This window comes from Zootoca vivipara, chromosome Z (assembly GCF_963506605.1).
Source record: "Zootoca vivipara chromosome Z, rZooViv1.1, whole genome shotgun sequence".
Taxonomy (NCBI): domain Eukaryota; kingdom Metazoa; phylum Chordata; class Lepidosauria; order Squamata; family Lacertidae; genus Zootoca; species Zootoca vivipara.
Window position 1 is genome coordinate 20,292,821 of NC_083294.1, and position 24,703 is coordinate 20,317,523.

Consider the following 24,703-nt stretch of genomic DNA (forward strand, 5'->3'; position numbering starts at 1 on the left):
GACTGGGCTCAAGTGAAGATGGTGAAGCACCAGCATACTATTTGTAACAATCTTGCACCAACACTCTGAAATACTGTAACTGAAGTTTCTGAATCATTTTGAAAGTAGCCCTATGTATAATGCATTGGAGTAGCCCAAATGGGAAGTTACCAGCTAAAAAGATAACAGACGAAAGGTTATCACTGAACACATAGGGTTGTAGTTGGTGAAGCAGCCAAAACTGATAAAAGACACTCTTGTACACAAACATTACTTCTGCCTCTAGTGACAGGTGGATTGATAACCTAGAGGTGCTTATCTTGGCTTATTAAACTGAGATGATACCTGAACTGTTTGGGGAATGGTAAAGGTAAAGGACCCTGGACAGTTAAGTCCAATTGAATTCGACTACAGGGTGTGGCACTCACCTCTGCTTTCAGGCCAAGGGAGCTGGCATTTGTCCACAGATAGCTTTTCGGGTCATGTGGCAAGCATGACTAACCCACTTCTGGCACACAGAACACCATGACGAGCACCTTCCCACCACCTATTTAACTACACGCACTGGTATGCTTTCGAACTGCTAGGTTGGCAGGAGCTTGAACAGCAAGCCCAAGGGCACCCTGATGGCGCCAGAAGTGGTTAACAATCTAACTTTAGCATGTCTGAAAAGCTGGGTGCATAGATATACTGTGTGCTTTCTAGGGATAGCTACTTATATAAAGTTTAGTATAACTTTTATTTTAGATCTAACTAGTATTGTGTCCATTCCAGTTGCCAAATCTGACATTTATTGTATTCAGTAGAAGGAGGATCTCTGATGTATATAGATAGCAGTTATGGCAAACAACTTGAATGGCTTTTAAAGAAGATCAGGAAAATTCATTAGGAATAAGGCTATCAATGACTACTAGTCATGATGGCTATGCTCTGCCCACACTGTCTGAGGTGGTAATGCTTTTTAATAGCAATTGCTGGAAACCACAGGAGAGAAAGAGGGCTCTTGTGCCTGAGACCTGCTTGCAGGTTTTTCACAGGAATCTGTTTGGCCACGATGAGAACCGGTGTGTTGGAACAGATGAACCATTGCCCAGTTACACTCTTCTTTTGTTCTTGTATGGCTCAATCAGTTACGGACTTTACAAGGAAAAACAATTCACTGAAATCGCTGCACTTTCATGTAAGGCACCAATCTTAACTTCATTAACCACCATTCATCATTCCATTAAAAATATATATTGTGTGAGTATTTTAGACTATTTTACTCTAAAAGAAAGTACGCCTTGGCTCATCACCCTAAATTACAAGAATGAGTTTAAGTAGAAAGATCTGTTCTCCACTTGTATTGTACAGTATAAGATTTTATCAGAATAAGATCTGGATCTCATTAATAATGATTCATTACCATCATTTCTAATCCAAGAGAACATGCATACTAAACTGTACCATTATAAAGAACAAAAGTAGTTCGGCTTGTTTTTTAAATGCAACTGTTGCAAAATAAAGTGTCCCTATAATTACCTTAATAAGATCTAGTGACCTGTTTACTGTGTAGGATTTGATCAAAATATTATGCAATTTCATTTGAAATGAAGAATCTACTCTACCAGCTTTCCTCCCTTCAAAGCCACTCACACATATGTCACACATATGTAATTCCATGTTTAGTGTTTGTATATTTATGAAATTTTAAAGTGGTTGATTTTATTGTTGTACATTACTTTGATACTTATGTGAAAGGGAGTTTACATAAACCTTTTAAACAAAAAAGTAAGAAGAAACTGAAACAGCTTTAATCAGCCTTCCTGAACTTTTTTTGACCACCTGTCATACATACATATTATATATTTCCTACCTTAATTAGTACACACTTACAGGTTCAGTTTAACCACAGCATTTTCCTACTGCATTATAGTTAATGCATTTATCAAATCCAATATTATGTTGAAAGAAGAAACAGTTGAAGGACTATAATTATATTTGCACAAAAATGGATGAGGATAGTTTAAAAAAAGAAAAGGATGGAAAATACTGTAAATGTGAAAGAAAAAGAAACTACAGTGGGAAGCAGTGATTGAAAGAGTAGTTAGAATTTTGTTTGCAAATTAACTTATCACAGAAAACAAGAACCAAAGAGCAATTTCAGACCACTCCAATCATATTCTGTCCCCACCCTCCCATGAAACAGCAGACTTTGCCACCTATTCCTTATCACAAACTGCCTTGGAAACACCTCTCAGTTACAAAAACAGCTTGTCATGTGGAATGAGAGATTGCTATTTGAGAAACGGAAGTCCAAAATTGCCCCAACTCCTGGGGCTTGTGGAACTAGTTGCAGTCCATGGGATCCTGGCCCATGCTCCATCCCATGCAATCATCTCTGTTTACATAGTTTTGGCACCATCATCCCTCAGATGTTCATCAAAAGTTCACACTGTTTTGCACAAAACAAGAAACATCAAGTCCACAATGCCCCACATAATTGTCCCCTGGGAACAAGCTAAACACCTTGAGCCAGAAGACAAGTAACTAGCCCTAATATCACCAATTTCACAAGGCTGATTCAACAGAGGGAGTAAACTTGACCGGTTCATTACACGAAGCAGCATCAACATCCCAATCATCAAGGGGCTTTTACCCTGTGTTCTTCTATACAGTATATGCTACCGGTAGCTCTCCCTGGTAAACCACCTCAATGCTAACAAGGGACAAAAACTTTTGCACATCACAAACATGTATTTCCAAACACACCAAATCAGGGGAGAGCATCTGGCCCCATCCTCTGGCCAAGGTGGGCAGACATATCTAAAACCCAGGCACAAGATACCCAACAGAATGAAACCTCCACTGGTGGGGCGTATCTGGAGCGGGCCTCGCAACCCCAAGCAGAATCAAATGCTTTTCAGGAAGGTCGACTTTAAAGACAGACACACTCAGCAGCTACATCAGCATTAATTAATGAATTAAAAGATGCCTCTTGAGAGACATCTTCTTGCTCTCACTCACTCTCCCTTTAAGAATAAATTAATAAATAAAAATGTCTAAGTGAGTGGATGGTGCATTAATTAAGTTTGTTTAACAGGAAATTTTGAAAAGGTTGTTTATTCTTTAAACAAAGGAAGAGATCCCTGCCCCAAGAGGTTTGCAATCCAGAAAGCTACTCCCAACAGGAGCTGCGGGAAGATGGCGGAGAGGGAAGCGAAGCCGACCAAGAGAGCCCTTGAGCCTGTGCAGAGTGCTTCCCCATTCCGCACTCCGACTCCAGCACGCTAGTCCTTCCACGGAGGGGTCGAGGGGGTTACACACCCAACACTCTCCGCTCAAGTGAATCAGGAAGCTGGAGGAAAGGGTGGTAGGTGCGTTTCATCTATTATACTTATAATATTTATTCATTCGCAGTCCAACTTTTCCACCTGCAAGGAACTCGAAGCGGTCCACATGGCACTTTCCCCTTCCTCGTTTTGTCCTCACAACAACCCTGCTAGGTAGACTGAGGAGCGATTTACCTCAGGCGCCAGGCGAGGGGTGTCTCGTTCGTTCTTTCTTCCGTCTGCCGGCCTCTCACGTGGCAGGAGGGCGCTCCTCTCCGCCCGGACAGGCTCCTTCCCTGGCCAGATTTCTGCCCCTCAAGAGGGGCCGGCCGACCGCAAACAGCGCGGCGGATTCTTTCCCCTCCTGCTTCCCTAAGTTCCCCCCGCCCCCTTTGAGGCTTGGTCCCGCCCCCTCCCAACGACGGTTGCTACACACTTTGCGCTGTCATCGCGCTCGTCGCTTCTCTCCTTCCGACCAGCATGTAAAGCAAAAAGAATCACGTGGAAGAGGAGGAGAAATAAAAGGATCATGTGACAAGGAAGATGACGCGTGCCACGTGATGACCCGCCTCAATAACCTCTAAGGCAGAGCTGTGGGTATACAGCCTGTTAAACTGCACCCGCTGCTGGACTCCAACTCCCATCAGCCCCAGCCAGCAAGGGCAAATAGCTGAAGGGCGGTGGGAGCTGTAGTCCAACCACACTGTAATCCATCCTTCGTTTCTCACCCCTGGTCTAAAAGGAAGGCTGGAAGTGTGCAGAGGCAGCTTTGCAGGGGGGAGGGTTCAGTTTAGAGAATAGGAAAATTGATGCAGAAAAGTTTTCGCCTTCTCTCATAAAGATAGGAATCCAATAGAGCTGAGTGATGGAAAATCCAGGACCGGATGAAAGAAAGCACCTCTTCACATAGCACAGTTAAACTGTGGAACTCACCCCCACAGGAGACAGTGAAGGCCACCAATTTGGAATAGCTTTGAAAGAGGATTAGACAAGTTGATGGGTGGATAAGGCCATAGCTAACTACCGGCCATGAGGGATGTATTCTTTGTCCACTAATATCAAAGGCAGTAATGCTTTTGAATTCCGGTTACTGGAAGCCACAGGAGAGTTGCCCTGTGCTCAGGTCCTGCTTTCTGGCCTGCCACAGGTAGATTACTACATTAGATGAGCCATTGGCCTGATCCAGCAGGGTGCCTTTAGACAGATGCTTAAAAGCCTGCCGGAGGAACTGACACTTTGAGGGAGTTAATTCTTAACATATTATGGTTTGGGTGGCATTGCAGGTAACAAGAACATCCCTTTGTTATGTAATGATTTAATACTGTACAAACTTGAGTGCACTTCAATAAAGCTAGTATCTGATCCTCTTAGTAAAGGTAAAGGGACCCCTGACCATTAGGTCCAGTCGTGACCGACTCTAGGGTTGTGGCGCTCATCTCGCGTTATTGGCCAAGGGAGCCGGCGTATCAATCAAGACTTTATTGCGGCTATAAGCCCATATAAACATAAAACATGAAGTTACAAAAATAGACATAAGCCACCAGAGACCAAACCACAGCTATCACAGAAAAACACAAACACAATGGTATTGAAGCTGTAATCAAAGGGAAAGATGACAGAAATCTTAATGGTCATGTAGCTGGCCACTTCGCCTTTTTTGGGACAAAACAGAGTTTAGAAACCTTGCCACCTGCAAGGTTATGTAGGAATCATTGTCTTGTAGGTGTAGGGCAAGGTGTGACTCTTCTGGCGTACCAACAAGTTTCTGGGTTATTGGTCTAAGTAGTTTTGCCCGAGCATCACTGTGCAGGGGGCAAGTAAAGATTATATGATGGAAGGATTCCGTCAACTTATTATCGCAATCACATAGAGCGGAAACAAGGCCCTTGGAGCCGGCGTACAGCTTCTGGGTCATGTGGCCAGCATGACAAAGCCTTCTGGTGAACCAGAGCAGCACACGGAAACACCATTTACCTTCCCGCTGTAGCGGTACCTATGTATCTACTTGCACTTTGACGTGCTTTCGAACTGCTAGGTTGGCAGGAGCTGGGACCGAGCAATGGGAGCTCACCCTGTCATGGGGATTAAAACCGCCAACCTTCTGATCGGCAAGCCCTAGGCTCAGTGGTTTTAACCCACAGCGCCACCCGCGTCCATGTCCCATCTGATCCTCTTAGAACTGCTTTAACTTGTCTTAGGATGTAACTCAGGGATAGGCAACCTAAGGCCCGTGGGCCGGATGTGGCCCAATTGCCTTCTCAATCCGGCCCACGGACGGTCTGAGAATCAGTGTGCTTTTACATGAGTAGAATGTGTCCTTTTATTTAAAATGCATCTCTGGGTTATTTGTACGGTCTGCCTGGTGTTTTTTCACGAGTATAATGTGTGCTTTTATTTAAAATGCATCTCTGGGTTATTTGCGGGGCGTAGGAATTCGTTCATTTTTTTTTTCAAAATATAGTCCGGTCCGCCACATGGTCTGAGGGACGGTGGACCGGCCCACAGCTGAAAATGGTTGCTGACCCTGATGTAACTGTTGCAAATTGCACTTTATAAATGTCCCTTTAAGAAAATAGAAAGCATCCTTTGTGCTTGTGGCAGTGGCCTTATGGAGCATCTTCCAGTGTTGTGTCATCCCCTTTTCTGTAGATGAAACTAAAATTTTAAGACCCAGCTGATGAGGGGAAAGATGCTGTTGTCTTGAGTTGCAGAGATGTAACTGTCTACCGGCAGTCTGGCAGCTTCTAAAGCAGGGTCCCCAAACTAAGGCCCGAATCCGGCCCACAGACAGTCCGGGAATCAGCATGTTTTTACATGAGTAGAATGTGTTCTTTTATTTAAAATGCATCTCTGGGTTATTTGTGGGGCATAGGAATTCATTCATATTTTTTTCAAAATATAGTCCGGCCCCCCACAAGGTCTGAGGGACAGTGGACCGGCCTCCTGCTGAAAAAGTTTGCTGACCCCTGTTCTAAAGTTTAAATTTTCTTGTTTCTCACAGTGATAACATGAAAAAATGGTGTGCTACACTATATATTGCATACTTTATTCAATCGATAAAAGGGTGAAAGACTGACAATCACATATTTAACTATACTAGATGTCAATTATACATCTATACCATGAGGCAGCCATCCAACATTTAGTTTTAATTTCCCTTCCAGCACATAAGAAACCAATTATTAATTTTTTAAAAAATTAGACATCGTTCCAGAAAAAAAACCTTTAATAAATACTCTTTCTTCCAGGTAAAGGGGGTTGCTATGGGCAACCCAGTAGCTTCCATCACTGCCAGTTTACATATGACTGAGCTTAAGAATATCATAAATTCTGTTTCAGATATTATGGGATATGTTTTCCAAGGTGTCTTTGGTTTTTTTTGTTGGATTAACTCAATTAACGATAATGTCAAGATTGCATATCATATGGATCTAAAGAAAATTCCATTCTTGGGTGTCTTTTTGTAACAGGGTATACTAAGCCTACAGACAGAAATTCATTGTTACAAAATTCACTGTTATATCATTCTAAAAATTACCCCAAACATCTAAAGAACAACCTATCATATGGACAGTTTCTTTATTAAAAGAGAAACTGTACATCATAACAGTTTATAGGCTGATCAATTCTCTCTGGATTTATACAAGGGCTTCCCAAAACAGGCGGTTCTTGAGTCCAGATTAAGAGCTAACAATATCAGCAGACATTCATTGTTTGCAGCTCAGTCTGTTACCAAAACACAGATCATTCTAGTCCTTTGGCGCTTCTGCGCATGCGTGAATCGCTGAACCCAGAAGTAACCTGTTCGGGTACTTCCGGGTTTGGCGTATTCATATCCCATGATGTACGCAACCCACAGCGAACGTAACCAGAGGTATGACTGTACTTACCAGAGTGCCACAGAGCCCAGCTTGCGGCATTTCACATAATTTGTAATTTGGCAGATAATTAGTTCATGTGTATATTTTGCATATGACATCTCAATTACCTTTGTTGTGGTTTAGTCGTTTAGTCATGTCCGACTCTTCGTGACCCCATGGACCATAGCACGCTAGGCACTCCTGTCTTGCACTGCCTCCCGCAGTTTGGTCAAACTCATGTTCGTAGCTTCGAGAACACTGTCCAACCATCTTGTCCTCTGTCGTCCCCTTCTCCTAGTGCCCTCAATCTTTTCCAACATCAGGGTCTTTTCCAAGGAGTCTTCTCTTCTCATGAGGTGGCCAAAGTATTGGAGCCTCAGCTTCACGATCTGTCCTTCCAGGGAGCACTCAGGGCTGATTTCCTTAAGAATAGATAGGTTTGATCTTCTTGCAGTCCATGGGACTCTCAAGAGTCTCCTCCAGCACCATAATTCAAAAGCATCAATTCTTCGGCGATTAGCCTTCTTTATGGTCCAGCTCTCACTTCCATACATCACTACTGGGAAAACCATGGCTTTAACTATATGGACCTTTGTCGGCAAGGTGGTGTCTCTGCTTTTTAAGATGCTGTCTAGGTTTGTCATTGCTTTTCTCCCAAGAAGCAGGCGTCTTTTAATTTCGTGACTGCTGTCAATTACCTTAAACACTTTAAGTGTGGTCACTGTACATGTTGTTCTCAAAGTTTAGAAATTAAATAAAAATTTAATCCTATTGATTAAGAAAGTGTTAATATCATTTACCAATGGTAACTCAATGCATGTTGTGCGCATGTTCATGTGTATTGTATTGTGCCCAGACACCAATGACGGAAGAGTTAGTGAAGTTATTCTAATCCATGAAGAACATCATGTCAAACAGGTGTTTCACATTCTGCCTCCAATTGTTTTGGGGCTCTTTTTTTAGTTTCATAAGCACAATACTCTACTGGCACAATACATTTTAACAATTCAGTTTAGTAATCTATACTGTACTACCAAAGTACTCTTTTCTATCAAGCTATAATGGACAAAATTAATGGAACAAAGCCAATAACTTTAAATTTCAAATGTATTTATTACATCACAGATAATGCAGATAATTGTGCCCTCTACAGGCACAGTATTAGTATATTCCAATAAAAGCTCCAGCGAACCCATGGCTGCTTCCAACTTTTCAGAAGAGGATTTAACCCAGCATCTCTACTCCTCTCTCCATTCTTTTGGGGTAATTCGACCAACAGGAGACAAATTCCATTCTATCCCTGTTTGCGTTACAACCTGCAAGTAACATGGCAGTAAAGAATCAACAGTTAAGCACAGCGAAATCTTACTTTCCAACAGCTGCAACTACAACTTTCTCTTAGAAGTTTTAAGATAGATCCTCAAAGGCAAACCAGCTGAATCTACCTTTCTCAGCAACACCCATTATATTTTTTCTCTTTGTAATGAGGCAATGTGCACATACCATCAGTGAAACAACGGAAAAATAACCAATGGCCCCTTAAGTTCTCTTGAAGCATTCCAATCTGGATTCATCCAATGTAATTTTTAAAAAGGGTATTCTATACATATGGTACATAGCAACGTAGTGTTATATATTGTTAAGCAGTGACAGGTGTTTTCTTCAAAGAGTGAGACATGTCTCTCTGAAGCTATAAACTTCCTGTACTTTGGGGTAGCCCTCAACACCACTCAACCAGCTGCAAAAACAGAAGGCATGAAACTTAACTGTAAAATTGTTGTGTGTAAATTAAGGACCAGTTATACATCAGTTTCCACAGACCAAACTTCAATAAATCAAGGCAGAACTCGTTCTGGCAGCTTACTATTTCTTCATTCTACGGATGTCCTAGTTCTGAATAACCTAAACCACCATATATTAATTAAATCTAGCTCCCAATCTAAGACTTTATAATCTATTTAGCACACATGGCAGGGTCTTCTTAGTTGCAGCATCCAGACTCTTCCTCATTAGCGCCTGCCTCTGACTGGTGAAGGCTAACCTAGATATGATTTTTAAAATGTTGCTGTTTTCCCTCATTTCATTTGGTTTTGATGAAGCCAAAAATTGCTTGTCGATTCTGCTCTTATGCTGCTGAAATTATTCATATTACAGAATCTGTGTCCTGAACTTTCAACTATTACGCTGCTCTGAGGGCCGTTCTTTGGCAGAAAAGTGGCTTAAATTTTAAAATAAAAATAAACTAAGTGCAACATATATTTTAATGTTGCACTTTAAAGGCAAATCTGTCCTGTAAAATCTTTTAAGTGTCATACCAACACTGCAGTACATCAGCCTTGGGATGCTAAGCAATGCAAGTAACCATATTTTCTTTTTAATGGCAGATTAGGAAAATATATTACACAATTTCAGGTAGGGATTTTTTAATGAGCTGTGATGATGCTTTTATTTGTTAATTTTTTGTAAAATCAAATTTCATCCACATATAGCCTAACCTATGGCTTTTCCAGAAGGAATTGTTACTTCCAATTGACAGAGCCAAATGCAAAGCTGAAATACTTACATAGCTCCAAATAGAGACACAAAACAGAGCCCCACCAAGTAAAATCATGTTGCCGTATTTGTCATGAAAATCAGGTCCATGTTTGCTGTGAACTTGTCTTGCCGCAGTACGCTGCACGCCACGAGCTAAAACACAAGATGAAACCTTCAGTTAAGAACCTCTTTTACTACATACTGATTTGTGCATTAAATAGGAAAGAACTATAACCACCACCACAGGTATTTTCAAACCATTTGAATACTAGAGTGCATATATATGGCTGCAATAAAAACAACTTGGCAAATTGTGAAGTTGCATGACTTGTTTGCAATGGGATGCAGTCATTCAGACACACTCCACTTTGTGATCAATGGGAAACTGTCCACCATCTGATGCATTTCCATACTCACACACTTTGCACTTTATTATCTCTGTCCCTCTCTCTGCAGGAAAAGAGAGCCTCTTCTATAGCCAAGCTATTGAAAGACATCAGTGAACCCACATTTCAGGTACTCACAGCCTCTCATTCCCATTGGATTTGTTGTGGTAACAAATTGACTCAGTTTTTTTTTAATGCTCCCCACTTAAGGTATTACACACTGGATTTACACCTGCTATTAGAATTTAGAATGAAATCTCTATTTTACTGTCCTGACATCACTACAGTATTCAGAATTCCTGCATACTTACTAAAGTAGTTTAGGATAGCTGGATGAATTTGCCAAATACAAAATATTTTCACAGGAAGCCAACAAAGGTCTCCAACGTTTGAAACAAGTAACACTTTCAAAAGCTTGCATGGGTAAGAAGTTCTACTTTGAATGTGTCATTCTCTAAAATTCCAAGAGAAAGAAATATGTACTCAACAGCCCAATCCTATCAAGTTACAACCTTTATTTTCAATGGGGCATCCTCACACTGATTACTGTGCTTTCCCCATACAAGAATGAAATGGAAAGGTTATTATTTATTAAGCTCTAATTGCTGGCTGTCCTAGGACTGCATAAACAAAGGCAAATGCACTATGGCCTCTGCCCCCAACCAGATAACCTGGGACTCCCAGAAAATGCACCATTGCAACCTGGAATCGCAATTGCAACCCCATCGATTTGCCAGTGAATAAGCAGCCAATTCAGCGCTTGTTCTCCTCTTCTTTTCCCAGTCACCTTGTACCATGTCTATTAGGTTATGAGCTTGATGTAGGAACCATCTCATCTTTTAAAATGAGTACAGTGCTAAGAAAGTGTTATGTACTTTTTGTGTTTTAAACCACCCTTCTTTTGGAAGCCTTCCCAGATCCGCTGAAAGAGGCGGTTATTAAACCGCTTCTTAAAAAACCATCTTTAGATCCGGCCAATATGACCATCTATCGCCCAGTCTCAAATCTTCCATTCTTGGGCAAGGTGATCAAGCGAGTGGTTGCTGAACAACTCCAGGCACGCCTGGAAGAAGCGGACCATTTGGATCCCTTTCAGTCGGGATTCAGGCCTCATCATGGGACTGAAACTTTCTTGGCCGCACTGGTCGATGATCTCCGGCGGGCTAGAGATAAAGGTGAGAGCTGTTTCCTAGTCCTGCTGGATCTCTCAGCGGCTTTTGACACCATCGACCATAACATCCTTCTGGACCGTCTAGAGGGTTTGGGAGCTGGGGGCACTGTCATACAGTGGTTCTGCTCCTTCCTCCTGGGCAGTGTTCAGAAAGTGGTGGTGGGGAATGAGTGTTCAGACCCCTGGGCTCTCACTTGTGGGGTGCCTCAGGGTTCTGTCCTCTCCCCCATGCTTTTTAACATCTACATGCAGCTGCTTGGAGAGATCATCAGGGGGTTTGGGCTGGGTGTTCATCAGTATGCGGATGATACCCAGCTCTACCTCTCTTTCAAATCAGAACCGGTGAAGGCGGTGAAGGTCCTGTGTGAGTGCTTGAAGGCGGTTGGAGGATGGATGGTGGCTAACAGATTGAGGTTGAATCCTTACAAGACAGAAGTACTGTTCGTGGGGGACAGGAGGCAGGCAGGTGTGGAGGATTCCCTGGTCCTGAATGGGGCAACTGTGCCCTTGAAGGACCAGGTACGCAGCCTGGGAGTCATTTTGAACTCACAGCTGTCCATGGAGGCGCAGGTCAATTCTGTGTCCAGGGCAGCTGTTATCAGCTCTATCTGGTACGCGGACTGTCTCACCAGAGTGGTGCATGCTCTAGTTATCTCTCGCTTGGACTACTGCAATGCGCTCTACATGGGGCTACCTTTGAAGGTGACCCGGAAACTACAATTAACCCAGAATGCGGCAGCTACAGTCACCAGACTGGGAGCGGCCGCCGAGACCACATAACACCGGTCCTGAAAGACCTACATTGGCTCCCAGTAAGTTTCCGAGCACAATTCAAAGTGTTGGTGCTGACCTTTAAAGCCCTAAACGGCCTCAGTCCAGTATACCTGAAGGAGCGTCTCCTCCCCCATTGTTCTGCCCGGACACTGAGGTCCAGGGCCGAGGGCCTTCTGGCGGTTCCCTCGCTACGAGAGGCCAAGTTACAGGGAACCAGGCAGAGGGCCTTCTCGGTAGTGGCACCCACCCTGTGGAATGCCCTCCCACCAGAGGTCAAAGAGAAAAACAACTACCAGACCTTTAGAAGACATCTCAAGGCAGCCCTGTTTAGGGAAGCTTTTAATGTTTGATGGGATTTCTGTATTTTGATGTTTTGTAGGAAGCCGCCCAGAGTGGCTGGGGGAACCCGGCCAGATGGGCGGGGTATAAATAATAAATTATATTATATTATTATTATTATTATTATAAAGGACAGGTGGAATCCCAAGAGCCTGCAAGTAAGGATGAGAAAGACCTCTGCCTTGAATCCCTGGACAGCTACTGCCAGTCAATGAACACAATCCTGGGCTTGTTGTTTAGTCATGTCCAACTCTTCATGACCCCATGGACCAGAGCACGCCTGGGCTAGTTGTGGAGAAAGCCATTTCCCCCTGGGTCAATGGAAAAACGAGAATACATCATCTCCTTTACAACTGGCAATGCAAAGCGCCGTCTCCATTAAAACTGCTGCAGTGTCTGCGAAGCAGTTTTCTTCGCCTCGCCCTCCTTTTATATCCATCTCTAGAAGAGGGAACCGGCAAAGTTGGATCTTATTCGCCACGTGCGATGCTCCAGATGGCCTCAGAGAGAAGGCGCTCGTAAGCGTAGCCAAGGAGGGCAGCTGCCCTCCCCCTAAATCATTTTTAAAAATACTTAACTAACTGAGGTTCTTCCCCCCCCCCCAACTGGCGCTACCAAGTCCACGCAGCCAGGCAGCACAGAGCACAGCAGATGGCGAGGGAGGAGAGCCCTAAAGGCGAGACCCTGGCGCCGAGCTCGGCCTAAGCAAGGGAAGCCCCGGCTAGTATGGAGAAGTCGGAGGAGGGTTGCCTCTGTCCGCCGCCACCCAACTCCGCGAGGAGGGCGGAGGGCCGACCTTCCCCTGCACACTCACCCGCGAAGCCCAGAGCTCCCCTCGCCAAAGGAAAAAGCATCTCTCCGCCTCAGGGTCGGACTCAGCCCCTCAGAGTTCCTCTCCCGGCGTCCTTGTCAAGCACAGGTGAAGAGCACAATGGCCGCCGCCGAGCAAGATATAGCCAGCGCATGCGCCCCCTTCCCCCACCCGCCTTCCGAGAAGAGCATGCTGGGAAATGTAGTTTGGCTGGAAGAATTGGCGAGGGACGCTACCCAGCCCGGCACCCCAAGTTCTTTTGGGAGTGGTGGGTGGGGAAGAGTAGCTCGTGGCTGGCCTCCCTCTGGCCGGTCTCGGGGTCCGTGGGAACCCTCTGTGGGTTCAGGAAAGGACAGGGAGCGCGGGAGGCCGAGGCCTGCTGCGTCGGCGAGGTTGACAGTCCCTTTGCGCGCCGTTTTCCCGCAGTGTCAGGATGGCCGAGTGGTCTAAGGCGCCAGACTCAAGGCGGATGCAAAGAGGCGCCTTCCCGCGAGCGGGGCTGGGTGTTCTGGTCTCCGTATGGAGGCGTGGGTTCGAATCCCACTTCTGACACACCTTTTTTTTTTTTTGCTCCGTTGCATTTTGTTTCATTTTTAATAAAAAAGAAAACCCATTGCACAAAGCACAGCGGGCTGGAGGAGTTCTTGCTTCGCCGCTTTCCTTAGTTCTTGCTCCAAGAAAGCGCTTACCCTCCAGGTCTCGCTGACCGGGTTTTCTTGGTTGGGTTAGGGTTCAGTGGTGGCTGCTGCTTTTCTTTTTTCTTTTAAATATTTGTTCGTTCAGGTGTTCCATTAAATACTGACATGACAGACAATGTAAAACAATAGTAGCATAAAACCTGTACACAAACCGATGCGTGGATGGGTGGCGGTTATTGCCATTCACGCGTAACTACTTTGCACTGCGGTCATTTGCGGCAAAAATAGAATGATTATGAATCAATAACTAAATTGCAACGAAGGAACAGTACTGCGCTCTCGCTCGCTCTCGCTCTCGTTTAAAGCATTGCGACTGTTATCGTCATCATCGCCAAGAATGAAACTCAAGAACTGATTTAGGGAACTCAAACGGGCAAGGGTGCCAAACAAGGGTTCGAAGTCCACATTATGATAACTGTTTCATAAAATGTTATCTGGCAAACATCCTTATTTGGGGAAAACCGTATAAACAGCCAGTGTTCCTTAGTGCTTCCTCTGCAAATGGACCGCGGCCCATAGGAACTGTCTCCTATGCAAATAGGTGACTTGTGTTATTTGGTTCGTAGCTCAGAAATTGTCAATATGAGTCGGTTGGTGTTTTTTTTTTTCTGGGTAAGCATTTATTGTTTCAGAATGTGATTTCTGTGGATAAAGTTCCCACTCCTTTATTGCCACAAATCCCATCTGCTTAGCTGTGGCTTATGAAATTGGTTGGCTTGGCAAGCTTGGAAGTAGGTGTGCTATGGCAAACAATTGTTTTTTCCCCCTGAAATGCTGTTTATTACCCAGAATGCGCTTTGGGAGGTGTGGAAACTTCATGACTTACGGTAATTACCGTCCCCATCCTGTCCAGCTTGTGAAAAGTCGGTGTAGCAACTGGTTTCAAATGGGTTCTGGGCATGAAGGGGCTAATAAATGTATTATGACCTTAGAAGGGTTTGCACCCTAAAGTATTGCCAATTGCCTCTAACAAGACACCACAGTCTTTTGAATCAGTTTTATTTGTAAAGGAGCTGTTCCCTTCCTGGTTCTGCACCATTAGAATAAAGTGTGCTTAAAAGCAGCCCAGAAATGTTCTTATGAATTGGGTGTGGGGAATCTGCGGCACTCCAGCCATTATTGGTCTCCCAACTCCCACCATCCTGAACCGTCAGCCTTGCTGGTTGAGACCAGTGGGAATTGGAGTACAATGATGCCTGTAGGGTCAACAAGGCGAAGGTTCCCCACTTTTCTAAATAAAACAAAAACGCATTCAAGTTGATTTTGCTTATGAGCAAATAAGCATCTTATTGAGCTGTAACGCTGTGCACATTACCTGGGAGCAGGGCTGGCTAAAAACATTTTGGAACCTTGGGAGAGCCACAAAATGGCACACACACCCTTTCCCGAATTCCCGACCTGGAAAAAGAGGTGAATGAAGATCTATATCAGGAACAGAGAGAAAAATAAAGCTCTATATCAGAATCCACTGCCCCTGTGGATCCTGCTGCCTGAAGCAGTCACCTCACCTTGCCTCATGGGCCCTACCTAGGAGTAATGGTTGGTTGGCATCTCTCAGTCTCAGGGGACAAGGGAAACGTGCACCTTTGGGGTTGAAGTCAAAAATTCATTTATATGGGGCTTACATCTGAGTAAGCATGCATACTTGCATTAGTTTGCAAGTGTTCAGGGTGCTCCAGGTAAGCTTTTTTGTGGCAGACCACCAAGTCTTCATCCTTTACCTTCATACCTCTGAGGGGGTCCTGATACGGTAGTATTGTACTAACATCCCAGCACCTTCTTTTCACTGTGGCCAACCAGATACCCCAAGGGGAAACCCACAAGCAAAGCACAATAGTGCACTCCCCTTCTGCAGTTTCCAGAACATGGTAAAACTCTGTTCCCACGTGTTTTCTACACATAATAAAAAATAAAATGGGAATGCCAGAAGCTGCTGTCTGCTGGGCAGTTTGCCCGTGAGGAAGAGCTGGTTTTCCCACTGACATTAAACAAAGGCAATATTGCAGTCACTACCACCAGAGGGCAGCGGAGCCTGCACAGTGTAGTGTAGCCTGTGCAGATTTAAAATTAACAGCACAACCCTATACAACAGGGGTCAGCATCCTTTTTCAGCCATGGGCCGGTCCACTGTCCCTCAGACCATGTGGTGGGCTGGACTATATTTTGGAGGAAAAAATGAACGAATTCCTATGCCCCACAAAAAACCCAGAGATGCATTTTAAATAAAAGCACACATTCTACTCATGTAAAAACACCAGGCAGGCCCCACAAATAACCCAGAGATGCATTTTAAATAAAAGGACACATTCTACTGATGTAAAAACACGCTGATTCCCGGACCATCCACGGGCTGGATTGAGAAGGCGATTGGGCCACACCCGACCCACGGGCCTTAGGTTGCCTACCCCTGCTATACAACATGCACAGGGCTATTGCAACCAAGTCCATTGTTACTATAAGTATAGTAAATCATGCCTACGGATGTTTATGCAAACATGATAAATGTTCTGGAAACCAAGCCTTATGATGAACCGTTGAAGGAAGGCTATGTTTAGTCTGGAAAAGAGGAGACTAGGAGGAGATAGGATTCTACAAATCGCATTCTACAAATGTCTCAAGGGCTGCCACATGGAAGATGGAGCAAGCTTTTTTTCTCCTGCTGGGGAGGGCAGGACTTAAACTGATGGGTTCAAGTTACAAGAAAGGAGATTCTGACTAAATATCAGGGAGAACTTACTGACAGTAAGAGCGGTTCAACAGTGGATTGGTCTCCCTCAGGAGTGTGTGGACTGTTCATTGGAGGCTGTTAAGCAGAGGTTGGATGGTCATCTGTCATGGATGCTTTAGCTGAGATTCCTGCATTTGCAGGGGGTTGGCTAGATGCCCCTTGGGGTCTCTTCCAATTCTATGATTCTATGAATATACAGGGTTCCCAGGTCCATCACTTTGATCATCTGCAGGAACATCCCTGGTCATTCCGCGAGTTGGCAAGGTTCATTTCACAACAACAATAAGCCAAGCCTTAGTCAGATGGGTGGGGTATATGCTCCACTGCCAGAGATTCAGCAGGCACCTCCTCCTCCTCCTCCTCCTCCTCCAGTGTGGTGTAGTGGTTAAGAGCGGTAGACTCCGGGTTCGGGTTCGTGTCTCCGCTCCTCCACATGCAGCTGCTAGGTGACCTTGGGCTAGTCACACTTCTCTGAAGTCTCTCAGCCCCATTCACCTCACAGAGTGTTTGTTGTGGGGGAGGAAGGGAAATGAGAATGTTGGCCGCTTTGAGACTCCTCCGGGTAGTGATAAAGCAGGATATCAAATCCAAACTCTTCTTCTTCTTCTTCTTCTTCTTCTTCTTCTTCTTCTTCTTCTTCTTCTTCTTCTTCTTCTTCTTCTTCTTCTTCTTCTTCTTCCTCTAAATAATTACCTTATCCAATCCTCAAATTGTATATTATGACCTATGTCCTGTGCCCACTTAATAATTACTGCTTTAACTTCCTCATCTTTAGTTTCCCATTCCAACAGAATATTATACGCCTTCTTTAACATTTTAGAATTATCTTCTATGATATCCTTTTGGAATTTGGAAACTGTAAGTGAATCCTCTCTTATTATCTTCCTTGAATATTTCATTTAATTGCCTATAATGCAACCAACTCTGAAGGTTTTCCTTTATCTCATCATAATCTTCCACTTCTACTAATAAATCTCTATATGTTGGCCATATTCCTTTCATTGTTAATGCTTTGATAAGTGAAAACCACCACGGAGTTTTGGATTCCAGTACTGTAATTCTTTGTATTTTTCCCATACCCTTATCAGGGACTTTCTAATTATGTGATTATGGAATCCTTTGTGTGCTTTTGCTTTTCCATACCACAGGTATGAGTGCCAACCGAATCTGTTGTCATGTCCTTCTAACACTATTACCTCCTCTTTTTCCAATTTAATCCAATCCTGAATCCAAGTAAGGGATGCTCTTCATAGTAAATTTTAAAATCTGGAAGAGAAAAGCCTGCTCTCTCTTTTAAGTCTGTATTTTGTGCTTTATTCTTGTCCTTTTCCCATTCCAGATAAATTTTGAAATATCTTGCTGCCATTTTTTGAAACAAGCATTATTACTTATTATCAGTATTGTCTGAAAAAGGAACAGCATTTTTGGCAATACATTCATTTTTATTGCAGCAATTTGTCCTAAAAAGGAGAGATTCATCCAATCCATATTTCCAAATTCCTTTTTATTTCGTCCCTTTTTTTTTTTCTTTGTCCATGGAGTTTTCTTGGCAGGGATACTGAAGTGGCTTGCCAGTTCCTTCTCCAGGTGGATCACGTTTAGTCAAAACTCTCCACTATGACCTGTCCATCTTGGGTGGCCCTGCATGGCATAGCTCATAGCTTCTCTGAGTTATTCAAGCCCCTTCGCCACGACAAGGCATTGATCCATGAAGGGGTTTTCTTGGGCTCCTTGATCACTGCAGATGGTGACAGTAGTCATGAAATTAAAAGACGCCTGCTTCTTGGGAGAAAAGCAATGACAAACCTAGACAGCATCTTAAAAAGCAGAGACATCACCTTGCCTACAAAGGTCCGTATAGTTAAAGCTATGGTTTTCCCAGTAGTGATGTATGGAAGTGAGAGCTGGACCATAATGAAGGCTGATCGCTGAAGAATTGATGCTTTTGAATTATGGTGCTGGAGAAGACTCTTGAGAGTCCCATGGACTGCAAGAAGATCAAACCTATCCATTCTAAAGGAAATCAGCCCTGAGTGCTCACTGGAAGGACAGACCGTGAAGCTGAGGCTCCAATACTTTGGCCACCTCATGAGAAGAGAAGAATCCTTGGAAAAGACCCTGATGTTGGGAAAGATGGAGGGCACTAGGAGAAGGGGACGACAGAGGATGAGATGGTTGGACAGTGTTCTCGAAGCTTCGAACATGAGTTTGACCAAATTGCGGGAGGCAGTGGAAGACAGGAGTGCCTGGCGTGCTCTGGTCCATAGGGTCACGAAGAGTCGGACACGACTAAACGACTAAACAACAACAACAACAACAAATAATATGATTCATGAAACCCTGATGTACTTTTGTCTTATCTTCCAAGAAATAGGCATGCCATCTGTATCTTAGATCATGCCCCTCTAAATCCAGTATACCCGCGTTCTCAAGCCAAATCCACTCCATAACCCAACAGAGGCAAGAGGCTTTGTAGTAGATTTTTAAGTCAGGAAGACCAAATCCACCCCCCCTTCTCTCCTATCTGTGAGAAGTTTAAATTTTATGTGAGGTCTTTTACCCTGCCATATAAAATTTGATAGTTTCCTTCTCCACTTTTCAAAACAGTCCATCTTGTTATTTATAGGGATCATTTGGAAAAGAAATAAGACTTTTGGAGGAATATTCATTTTGATTGCCACTATTCTCCCCCAAAGAGATAACTTTAATCTATGCCAGATTTCAAGGAGTAAGTCTAATTTGGTTCCATAATTTAATATAATTGTATTCGAATAAATTTATATATTTCATTGTAGAGTGGTACCTTGGGTTAAGAACTTAATTTGTTCTGGAGGTCCATTCTTAACCTGAAACTGTTCTTAACCTGAGATACCACTTTAGCTAATAGGGCCTGTGGCTGCCGCTACACAATTTCTGTTCTCATCCTGAAGCAAAGTTCTTAACCCGAGGTACTATTTCTGGGTTAGCAGAGTCTGTAACCTGAAGCGTCTGTACCCTGAAGCATCTGTAACCTGAAGTACCACTGTACTTTGTATACCTAGATATCTAATCTTGTTCACAATTTGTAATCCCACCTCTTCTTACAGTTCTTTTCTTTCTTTTTCTTCCATATTTTTAACCATTAGTTTAGTCTTTGTCATGTTTAACTTAAGGCCAGAAACTTTCCTGTAACTCGCCATTAATTCTAAAAGTTTTTTAACACTCTCTTTTAGGTTTTCCAGTGTCAGGAGTAAGTCATCCGCAAAAGCACAAAGTATATAAAATTGGTATCCCAGGGCAATCCCTTTTATGCTCTCATATAGTCTTACCTTACCGTGACCCAGGTGGCGCTGTGGGCTAAACCACTGAGCCTAGGGCTTGTTGATCAGGTCGGCGGTTCGAATCCCTGTGACGGGGTGAGCTCCCGTTGCTTGGTCCCAGCTCCTGCCAACCTAGCAGTTCGAAAGCACATCAAAATGCAAGTAGATAAATAGGAACCGCTATAGCAGGAAGGTAAATGGCGTTTCCATGTGCTGCTCTGGTTTGCCAGAAGCGGCTTTGTCATGCTGGCCACATGACCTGGAAGCTATACGCCGGCTCCCTCGGCCAATAATGTGAGATGAGCACGCAACCCCAGAGTCGGTCACGACTGGACCTAATGGTCAGGGGTCCCTTTACCTTTTTATAGTCTTACCTTATATCTTGATTAAGTGTTTCTAAAGTTAAAATGAACAGGAGCAGGGAGAGTGGACACCCTTGCCTTGTTCCCCTTTCAGTCCTGAAGGTCTCTGACATTTCAGAATGAAGTGTGTGTTTTTCTTTTTGTAAAACTACCACAGCATAAAATAAAACCGGGATTAAGGGGTTTTCTGAGGACTGAGGAATGTGTGTGTGCTGTGTGCCCCATTGGTGTTGTGGTGCTGGTGGAAACGCTCTTCGGGGGTGGGGGACACAAAAAATAGGGGGTTGAGGTGGGTCATTTGTGGGGGGATAGCTCAGTCAGTAGATTACAAAAATTTCAATCTCAGGGTCATGGGTTCAAGACCCACATTGGACGAAAGATTTCTGCATTGCACGGAGCTGAACCAGATAGCCCTTGTGGTCTCTTCCAGCTTTACATTTCTATTATTCTACCTTCTCCATGTGAAACAGAGGCTCAGCCACTGAGCAAACATGTTCATATGCATCTACTGCATAGCTGTCAACTTTCGGATTTGAAAATAAGGGATCAGCAGCCTCACCTGTCCTGGGGACAGTCTACGGTATATCTAACAATCCAGGATAGCAGCGAGAAACGGCGCTGGAATAAGGGAGTTTCCCGCAAAAAAAGGGAGGGTTGGCAGCTATGATTCTACTGGTGTCCAGATCTCATGAGCTTAGCTCAGGGGTAGGCAACCTAAGGCGCAGGGTCCGGATGCGGCCCTATCGCCTTCTCAATCCAGCCTGCGCACAGTCCGCGAATCAGCATGTTTTTACATGAGTAGAATGTGTTCTTTTATTTAAAATGCATCTCTGGGTTATTTGTGGGGCCTGCCTGGTGTTTTTACATGAGTAGAATGTGTTCTTTTATTTAAAATGCATCTCTGGGTTATTTGTGGGGCCTGCCTGGTGTTTTACATGAGTAGAAAGTGTGCTTTTATTTAAAATGCATCTCTGGATTTCATATGAATTCCGATGTGGGGCATAGGAATTCGTTCATTCCCCCCCCCCAACAAAAATAGTCCAGCCCACCACATGGTCTGAGGGACAGTGGACTGACCCATGACTCAAAAAGGTTTCTGACCCCTGTCTTAGCTAGCAGAGTGCATCTCTAATAACCAGAAGGCATCCCTCCCTTTTCTAGGGTTTCCTCTGCCATATCAGCAACTTCAGGTCTTTTCAACTGCCTGGAGAAATGTGAGCTGTCTTTGCAATTCTGATGCTTCCAATATTTTCTTGTTTAACATTCCTCACTCCAAATAAAACTTGGTTGTAGTTTTATCTTGTGTGAAGTTCCTTTACAGTAATCACTATCCAATTCCAGTTCTGAAGGTTTTCTCTTAGAATTGTAGAGTTGGAAGGGGTCCCTTGGGTCATCTAGTCCAACCCTCTGCAATGCAGGAGAGTCTGTATTGTTCAACTATTGCTCAAACATGGATTTTAAAAATGTACAGTACTCTTCTTGTATTTCTATTCCTTTCTGTTCCATAAAGATAGTAGCAGTAGTTGCAATACTTGGCAGCCAGCGTTGAACATGTCTTCCTATTTGTGGCCATTAACATGTAAGCATGTGGATTGTTCCTCGATTCAGTCATCTTTTATTTTCTAGCTCTAATCTACAGTAGCACACTAGTACAGTCATACCTCAGTTTAAGTACGCCTCGGTTTGAGTATTTTCAGTTTAAGTACGCCACAGACCCGTCTGGAATGGATTAATCCACTTTCAATTGCTTTCAATGGGAAAGTTTGCTTCAGGTTAAGTACGCTTTAGTTTAAGTACTCCACAGACCATCTGGAATGGATTAATCGACTTTCCATTACTTTCAATGGGAAAGTTTGCTTCAGGTTAAGTACAGACTTCCGGAACCAATTGTGTTTGTAAACTGAGTACCACTGTAACGGACAATACTATAACCAGCTGTCTGAAAAATAAGGGTTTTTTTTAACAGTTTTGTTAGCAAAATTAATAATAATAGAAAATTGAATAGATTTTCCATATTGGAAGCATGTTAGGTTTTTGGCTCATTTGGAGGCAGCAAACATTTTGGGTTAGGTCACACGCCTGTTGGCAGCTATTTTGTGACTAGTGCCCTTGGCACCTTTTCAAAATTCAGAATGTGTCCACAGACCCCCAAAAGTTGGTAGACGCTGCCCTATGCATAGCCATTTGACACTTTGGAAGTGGGCAGTCAGGGGAGGAAGCAAAGAGGTAAATACATCAAATCCCCTCCTAGTAGACAAAACAATTAATGAAGATTTCCTGGCTGTGAACATAACAGATACATGGATATTGGAAGGCAAGTTAGCTGCGAATTAGGACACTCACCCAACCTAACAGGCATAGTAGAGGTCTTCTGTGCTATCCCCAGCTGCAGGAGGGACTGGTGCCAGCCATGAACAGGTGCAGGCAGACTGGGGCTCAAGTCAAGCACTTTCAGCAGAACCCTCTGCAGGTTAACTCGGAAAGAGGCTCCACTGTGTCCATAAGAAGAAGCTTTTGGATCAGACCAGTAGTCCATCTAGTTCAGCATCCTGTTCTCACAGTGACCAACCAGATGCCCACAAAGGGAAGCCCGCAAACAGGATCTGAGCACAACCACTTTCCCCTCCTGCTATTTCCAGCAACTGGTACTCAAAAGCGGTATTGCCTCTGACCATGAAAGTAGAGCACAGCCATCATGGCTAGTAGCCATTGAAAGCTGCATCCTCTGGGAAATTGTCCAACCCTGTTTTAAAGCCATCTAAGGTGGCCCTCACTGCCTCCTCTGGGCGTGAGCTCCGTATATCATGTGAAGACGTAGTTTCTTTTATCTGTCCTGAATCTCCCAACATTTTGCTTCATTCATTGTCCACAAGTTTTACTGTTAAGAGAGAGGGGAATTAACCTTTCTGTATCCATGTTCTCCATGCCATGCACGATTTTGAAACTTCAGTTGGGTTGCCGTGTTAGGAAAGGATGCCCAGGTGGCAACCATACAGAACTACACTGGCTCCCCCTTTTTTCTAGGCACAGTGTTATTTTGTGAATGCAGCACCAATGACATTGTTGCAGAGGTACCGGTAGGACGTTTCCTTCCTTTTATATTCAGGAATTGTGTGCAGTCATACCTTGGTTTAAGTACGCTTTGGTTTGAGTACTTTCAGTTTAAGTACTCCGCAGACCCATCTAGAACGATTAATCCACTTTCCATTACTTTCAATGGGAAAGTTCACTTCAGGTTAAGTACGTTTCAGGTTAAGTACGGACTTCCAGAACCAGTTACACTCATACTTCGGGTTAAGTACGCTTCAGGTTGAGTACTCCGCGGACCCGTCTGGAATGGATTAATCCACTTTCCATTATTTGCAATGGGAAAATTCGCTTCAGGTTAAGTACGCTTCAGGTTTAGTACAGACTTCCGGAACCAATTGTGTACTTCAACCGAGGTACCACTGTACTTGTGTTCTTATATAGAAATACCTTTCTATACTATGTATCATGAAAAGGTGTGAATGTGCATGTCTTGTGGAGAAGGTTGCTTGTTCTTAGGATAAACGATGAAACAGGAGTATAAAAGTAGGAAGTTGCACTGGCTAGCAGTAGCTCTCCAGGATTCTCAGTGTTCTCTCTCTCTCTCTCTCTCTCTCTCTCTCTCTCTCTCTCTCTCTCTCTCTCTCTCTCTTTCTCTCTTTCTCTCTTTCTTTCCCACTCCTACATGGAGATGCCAAGGTTTGAACCCAGGACCTTCTGCATGTAAAACAGAACTACTGAACTACATGCCTTCCCCTAAACTTGGGAGGTTTGCGTTCTCTACTGGATATAAAAGGCATTTGGGGTGGTCCCCCTCCTTTAGAAATGTTGCTGAATGAAAACGTGGCCTCTTAAAGAAACAGAGATATTGAAGCAAGCTGGCAGACTAAATAACAGGTGCCTCAAACTTCTGAAGGAACACTCGGGAGGCGACGTGTCTGCTGTCCTATTAGGTTGGCTGTCAAAGGTTGTTAATTTGGGTCCTACATGTTAGACCTACATTTGCAATTATGGTACATTTCACACAAAAAGGAGCAATGCAGGATCCAAATGGATTACACTAGGCTAGGTCGTGCTGTGCAGCTCACAAGTTTTATACTAGCTTTATACCATCTGCAGAGGCTTCTTGAACTTTTGCGCACATATTTCCAGTTTTTGATAAGGCACTTGCAGACCTTGGCATTGTGATTAAAGAGCAGCAGTGCTGCCATTCCGTCTAAACAAAAAGAGGGAGCGCAACTTGTTTTGGAGAACCAACAGTGGAAGCAAGCCAAAGTTCCCTGAGTGAGAAACTGTTGATACAGAAGGGGTAGATGATGCTGATTCCACTCTCGCCCTGGATGGGTTATCGTCGATCATAGGCTACATTTGTCTAGGTCCACCCACATGGATAGTGAAATGGGTTGGAAGTTTCAGTAGAAAG

General features: G+C 43.8%; 2 protein-coding genes and 1 non-coding gene across 3 annotated transcripts in view; 1 reads left to right on the plus strand and 2 right to left on the minus strand.

Annotated features, from left to right (window-relative positions):
- The window catches only part of ATP7A (ATPase copper transporting alpha), a 47,885-nt gene extending 44,213 nt beyond the window's left edge, over window positions 1–3,672 (minus strand). Inside the window, exon 1 of the mRNA XM_035113566.2 lies at window positions 3,486–3,672. The gene's annotated coding sequence lies outside the window, so the exon portion shown is untranslated. The remainder of the gene's footprint in view (window positions 1–3,485) is intronic.
- A 4,571-nt stretch (window positions 3,673–8,243) lies between these two features.
- Window positions 8,244–13,325, minus strand: LOC118084530 (cytochrome c oxidase subunit 7B, mitochondrial). Its single transcript, XM_035114142.1, has 3 exons — window positions 13,170–13,325; window positions 9,714–9,838; window positions 8,244–8,466 (listed from the first exon to the last, which is right to left on the minus strand). Exons 1-3 carry the CDS (start codon window positions 13,207–13,209, stop codon window positions 8,389–8,391), a joined length of 243 nt encoding a protein of 80 aa, XP_034970033.1. The 5' UTR covers window positions 13,210–13,325; the 3' UTR covers window positions 8,244–8,388.
- A 268-nt stretch (window positions 13,326–13,593) lies between these two features.
- Window positions 13,594–13,718, plus strand: TRNAL-CAA (transfer RNA leucine (anticodon CAA)). The gene is made up of 2 exons: window positions 13,594–13,631; window positions 13,673–13,718. It is a non-coding gene; the product is annotated as a tRNA-Leu (tRNA).
- Window positions 13,719–24,703: the final 10,985 nt, after the last annotated feature.